This window comes from Mobula hypostoma, chromosome 9 (genome assembly GCF_963921235.1).
Source record: "Mobula hypostoma chromosome 9, sMobHyp1.1, whole genome shotgun sequence".
In the NCBI taxonomy this organism is placed as follows: Eukaryota; Metazoa; Chordata; class Chondrichthyes; order Myliobatiformes; family Myliobatidae; genus Mobula; species Mobula hypostoma.
This window is the reverse complement of record NC_086105.1, coordinates 86,944,047-86,949,985: the sequence shown is the minus strand read 5'-3', so window position 1 is coordinate 86,949,985 and position 5,939 is coordinate 86,944,047. Positions and strand designations below refer to the sequence as shown.

Sequence of the window (5,939 nt, the reverse complement as noted above, 5' to 3'; positions counted from 1 at the left end):
TCACTGTACGCGATCACAGGGAGATGGTACAGTCCCTGTACGCGATCACAGGGAGACCGTACAGACTCCTTACTCGCGATCACAGGGAGACCGTACAGTCCCTGTACGCGATCACAGAGAGACCGTACAGTCCTTGTACGGTGGTCACAGAGAGACCGTACAGTCCCTGTACGTGATCACAGGGAGACCGTACAGTCCGTGTACGCGAGCACAGGGAGACTGTACAGTCACTGTACGCGATCACAGGGAGATGGTACAGTCCCTGTACGCGATCACAGGGAGACCGTACAGACTCCTTACTCGCGATCACAGGGAGACCGTACAGTCCCTGTACGCGATCACAGGGAGACCGTACAGTCCCTGTATGTGATCACAGGGAGACCATACAGACTCCTTACACGTGGTCACAGGGAGACCGTACAGTCCCCGTACGCGATTACAGGGAGACCGTACAGTCCCTGTACGCGATCACAGGGAGACCGTACAGTCCCTGTACGCGATCACAGGGAGACCGTACAGTCCCTGTACGGTGGTCACAGGGAGATTGTACAGATTCCTTACATGCAGTGGCTGATCTGATCCAAAGATTACCTGCAGGTCACGCCTGACACTCCTCCTCAGTAGATAGCCACAATTATTTATAGCCCCTAGATCTGCCTATTTTCTGAGATGAAAGACAGCCTGTGTGTCCTTTTCCTGGCATTTGCTGGGGCTGAGGCAGTTGAGTTTGATTGATGGAGATGCCCAGTTGTCTTGAATAGAAGATTAGAAGTTGCAGAGGTTATGAAGAACGGGACATAGTTGTAATAGAGGAGTCCCTGACCTGGCTTGGTCCCGGGCTGTTCTGTGTCCTGCTCTGGCCAGGTGGCTCCACTCCGGCCTCACCCTGTTCCTTTCTTGACTTGGTCCGGTCCGTTTGGTGTCTGCGTTGGCTCTTGCCGTGACCAGGTGGCTCCAGGTTGAGGTCGGTACTCACTCGTGCACTCCTCCAGCGCTCCGTGCCTTCGGCTGCCGACACTGGCAATGCGCAGGCGTTGTGTGTGGCGGGGCTGCTGTCGCTGCTGCCGAGGTTTGGCGTTGTGTGCGGCGGAGAGTTCGTGGCCAGGATCCTCTGCAGAAAGCTTGAGCGGCGCTGGTTTAGCATAGATCCCATTCTCACCTTCGGATTTCCCCGCCGCCTGGGAATGCGGCACGGTGGCCGGACGGTGGCGATTACGGGGGTACCCGCCGGTTAGCGGCCGTAGAGGGTGTCCCGCCTCCGGCAACTTCGCTGGCTCCGCCTGACATCCATGGGAGTTCCCCGGGCCCGGGCTCGTCTGGCCGCCGCTCTCCGGGACCATGTCCGCCAAAGAAACGGCAGCCTGCAGGAAGTTCCAAGCCAACGTCTTCAACCGGAGCAAGTGTCAGAACTGCTTCAAAGCCCGGCAGTCGCACCTGGCATCCGACCAGGATTTGAACCAGGTGAGCGGCCGGAGGGTGCGGGACGCGTCGGGTGGTTGGAGCTGAGAGCCGGATCCGTGTGCAGTGGGTTAGAAGACGCCGAGATCACCCCACACAGCCCACTGGTGTCCTGGGACAGAGCGCTGCCTCTCCCCCGGACAGACTCCCCTCCCCCACTCCCCCCCCGGACAGACTCCCCTCCCCCACTCCCCCCCCGGACAGAGTTCCGTCCCCCTCCCCCGGACAGAGTCCCCTCCCCCATTCCCCCCCCGGACAGAGTTCCGTCCCCCTCCCCCCCGGACAGAGTTCCGTCCCCTCCTCCCCCCCCCCCCTCCTCCCCCTCCTCCCCCCTCCCCCCTCCCCCCTCCTCCCCCCTCCTCCCCCCTCCCCCCTCCCCCCCCCCTCCCCCCTCCCCCTCCCCCCCTCCCCCCCCCCCTCCCCCCCCCCCCCTCCTCCCCCCTCCCCCCCCGGACAGAGTTCCGTCCCCTCCTCCCCCCCGGACAGAGATCCGTACCCCCCCCCGGACAGAGTTCCGTCCCCCCCTCCCCCCTCCCCCCTCCCCCCTCCCCCCTCCCCCCCCCGGACAGAGATCCGTCCCCCCCCCCGGACAGAGTTCCGTCCCCCTCCTCCCCCCCGGACAGAGTTCCGTCCCCCTCCTCCCCCCCCCGGACAGAGTTCCGTCCCCCTCCTCCCCCCCGGACAGAGTTCCGTCCCCCTCCTCCCCCCCCCGGACAGAGTTCCGTCCCCCTCCTCCCCCCGGCAGAGTTCCGGCTCCCTCCTCCCCCCCGACAGAGTTCCGTCACCCCCCCCCGGACAGAGCTCCGTCCCCCTCCTCCCCTCCCGACATTTCCGCCCCCTCCCCCTCACCGTTCCCCTCCCCCTCGTGTACCTCTCCCTGCTCCCACCTCCCCTCCACCCCCTCTCCCTTGCCCCCTCTCCCCCTCACCGTTCCCCACCCCCTCGTGTACCTCTCCCCTGCTCCCACCTCCCCTCCACCCTCTCTCCTCTCCCACCCATCCCCCCTCCCCTCCATCCCCCCCACCCCCCATCCCCCCTCCCTCCCTCCCTCCCTCCCCCCTCCCTCCCCCCTCCCTCCCCCTCCCCCCCCTCCCTCCCTCCCTCCCTCCCCCTCCCTCCCTCCCTCCCTCCCTCCCTCCCTCCCTCTCCCTCCCTCCCTCCCTCCCTCTCCCTCCCCCTCCCTCCCTCCCTCCCCCCTCTCCCTCCCTCCCTCCCCCCTCTCCCTCCCTCCCTCCCCCCTCTCCCTCCCTCCCCCCTCCCTCTCCCTCCCTCCCTCCCTCCCTCCTCCCTCCCTCCCTCCCTCCTCCCTCCCTCCCTCCCTCCCTCCCTCCTCCCTCCCTCCCTCCCTCCTCCCCCTCCCTCCCTCCCTCCTCCCCCCCTCCCTCCCTCCCTCCCCCTCCCTCCCTCCCTCCTCCCCCTCCCTCCCTCCTCCCCCTCCCTCCCTCCCTCCTCCCCCTCCCTCCCTCCCTCCCTCCTCCCTCCCCCCTCCCTCCCTCCCTCCCCCTCCCTCCTCCTCCCTCTCCCTCCCTCCTCCTCCCTCTCCCTCCCTCCTCCTCCCTCTCCCTCCCTCCTCCCTCCCTCTCCCTCCCTCCTCCCTCCCTCCTCCCTCCCTCTCCCTCCCTCCTCCCTCCCTCCTCCCTCCCTCTCCCTCCCTCTCCCTCCCTCCCTCCTCCCTCCCTCCTCCCTCTCCCTCCCTCCTCCCTCTCCCTCCCTCCCTCCTCCCTCCTCCCCCTCCCTCCTCCCTCCTCCCTCCTCCCTCCTCCCCCTCCCTCCCTCCCTCCCTCCTCCCCTCCCCCCTCCCTCCCTCCTCCCCTCCCCCCTCCCTCCCTCCTCCCCCCTCCCTCCCTCCCTCCCTCCTCCCCCCTCCCTCCCTCCTCCCCCCTCCCTCCCTCCTCCCCCCTCCCTCCCTCCCTCCCTCCCCCTCCCTCCCTCCCTCCTCCCCCTCCCTCCCTCCCTCCTCCCCCTCCCTCCCTCCTCCCCCCCTCCCTCCCTCCCTCCCTCCCTCCCTCCCTCCCTCCCTCCCTCCTCCCCCTCCCTCCCTCCCTCCCTCCTCCCCCTCCCTCCCTCCCTCCCTCCCTCCCTCCTCTCCCTCCCTCCTCCCTCCTCCCTCCTCCCTCCTCCCCCTCCCTCCTCCCTCCTCCCCCTCCCTCCTCCCTCCTCCCTCCCTCCCTCCCTCCTCCCCCTCCCCCCTCCCTCTTCCCCCTCCCCCTCCCTCCTCCCCCTCCCTCCTCCCCCTCCCCCCCTCCCTCCCTCCTCCCCCCTCCCTCCCTCCTCCCCCCTCCCTCCCTCCTCCCCCCTCCCTCCCTCCTCCCCCTCCCTCCCTCCTCCCCCTCCCTCCCTCCCTCCTCCCCCTCCCTCCCTCCCTCCTCCCCCTCCCTCCCTCCCTCCTCCCCCTCCCTCCCTCCCTCCTCCCTCCCTCCCTCCCTCCTCCCTCCTCTCCCTCCCTCCTCCCTCCTCTCCCTCCTTCCTCTCCCTCCCTCCTCCCCCTCCCTCCTCCCTCCTCCCCCTCCCTCCTCCCTCCTCCCCCTCCCTCCTCCCTCCTCCCCCTCCCTCCTCCCTCCTCCCTCCTCCCTCCTCCCTCCTCCCTCCTCCCCCTCCCTCCTCCCTCCTCCCCCTCCCTCCTCCCTCCTCCCCCTCCCTCCTCCCTCCTCACCCTCCCTCCCTCCTCCCTCCTCCCCCTCCCTCCCTCCTCCCCCCTCCCCCTCCCTCCCTCCTCCCTCCTCCCACTCCCTCCCTCCGCCCAGCTCCCCCTCCCTCCCTCCTCCCCCTCCCTCCCTCCTCCCCCTCCCTCCCTCCTCCCCCACTCCTCCCTCCTCCCCCTCCCTCCCTCCTCCCTCCTCCCCCTCCCTCCCTCCTCCCCCTCCCTCCCTCCTCCCTCCCCCCCTCCCTCCCTCCCTCCTCCCCCTCCCTCCCTCCCTCCCTCCTCCCCCTCCCTCCCTCCCTCCCTCCCCCCCTCCCTCCCTCCCTCCCCCTCCCTCCCTCCTCCCCTCCCTCCCCCTCCCTCCCTCCTCCCCCTCCCCCCTCCCTCCCTCCTCTCCCTCCCTCCTCCCCCTCCCCCCTCCCTCCCTCCTCTCCCTCCCTCCTCCCCCCTCCCTCCCTCCCTCCCTCCCTCCCTCCCTCCTCCCCCCCTCCCTCCCTCCTCCCTCCCTCCTCCCTCCTCCCCCTCCCTCCCTCCTCCCTCCCTCCCTCCCTCCCTCCCTCCCTCCCTCCCTCCCTCCCTCCCTCCTCCCCCCTCCCTCCCTCCTCCCCCTCCCTCCCTCCTCCCCCTCCCTCCCCCTCCCTCCCTCCTCCCCCTCCCCCCTCCCTCCCTCCTCCCCTCCCTCCTCCCCCTCCCCCTCCCTCCCTCCTCTCCCTCCCTCCTCCCCCCTCCCTCCCTCCCTCCCCCCTCCCTCCCTCCTCCCCCCTCCCTCCCTCCTCCCCCCTCCCTCCCTCCTCCCCCCTCCCTCCCTCCCCCCCCTCCCTCCCTCCTCCCTCCCTCCTCCCTCCCTCCCTCCCTCCTCCCCCTCCCTCCCTCCCTCCCTCCCTCCCTCCTCCTCTCCCTCCCTCCTCCCTCCTCCCCCTCCCTCTTCCCTCCTCCCCCTCCCTCCTCCCTCCTCCCCCTCCCTCCTCCCTCCTCCCTCCTCCCCCTCCCTCCTCCCTCCTCCCCTCCCTCCTCCCTCCTCCCCCTCCCTCCTCCCTCCTCCCTCCTCCCTCCTCCCCCCTCCCTCCTCCCCCCTCCCTCCTCCCTCCTCCCTCCTCCCCCTCCCTCCTCCCTCCTCCCCCTCCCTCCTCCCTCCTCCCTCCTCCCTCCTCCCTCCTCCCCCTCCCTCTTCCCTCCTCCCCCTCCCTCCTCCCTCCTCCCCCTCCCTCCTCCCTCCTCCCTCCTCCCCCTCCCTCCTCCCTTCTCCCCCTCCCTCCTCCCTCCTCCCCCTCCCTCCTCCCTCCTCCCCCTCCCTCCTCCCTCCTCCCTCCCTCCCTCCTCCCTCCTCCCCCTCCCTCCTCCCCCTCCCTCCTCCCTCCTCCCTCCTCCCCCTCCCTCCTCCCTCCTCCCTCCTCCCTCCTCCCTCCTCCCCCTCCCCCTCCCTCCTCCCCCTCCCCCCCTCCCTCCTCCACCTCCCCCCCTCCCTCCTCCCCCCCCCCCCTCCCTCCCTCCTCCCCCCCCCTCCCTCCCTCCCTCCCCCCCCCCCCTCCCTCCCTCCCCCCTCCCTCCCCCTCCCTCCCTCCCTCCCTCCCTCCCTCCCTCCCTCCCTCCCTCCCTCCCTCCCTCCCTCCCTCCCTCCTCCCTCCCTCCCTCCCTCCCTCCCTCCCTCCTCCTCCCTCTCCCTCCTCCCTCCCTCCCTCCCTCCCTCCCTCCCTCCCTCCCTCCCTCCCCTCCTCCCTCCCTCCTCCCTCCCTCCCTCCCTCCCTCCCTCCCTCCCTCCCTCCCTCCCTCCCTCCCTCCTCCCTCCCTCCCTCCCTCCCTCCCTCCCTCCCTCCCTCCTCCCTCCCCTCCTCCCTCCTCC

General features: G+C 70.9%; 1 protein-coding gene across 6 annotated transcripts in view; it reads left to right on the top strand.

Moving 5' to 3' along the window:
• The first annotated feature begins 1,028 nt into the window (after positions 1-1,028).
• LOC134351833 (myosin phosphatase Rho-interacting protein-like) overlaps positions 1,029-5,939 on the top strand; it is a 313,354-nt gene continuing 308,443 nt past the window's right edge. For 3 of the 6 annotated variants that reach the window (XM_063058608.1, XM_063058602.1, XM_063058605.1), the window contains exon 1: positions 1,030-1,461. In XM_063058608.1, coding sequence (XP_062914678.1) covers positions 1,339-1,461 — 123 coding nt within the window. In that variant the 5' untranslated portion in view covers positions 1,030-1,338. Of the gene's footprint in view, positions 1,462-5,939 lie in introns of all 6 variants that reach the window. The other 3 variants (XM_063058604.1, XM_063058607.1, XM_063058603.1) reach the window with 2 other exon arrangements.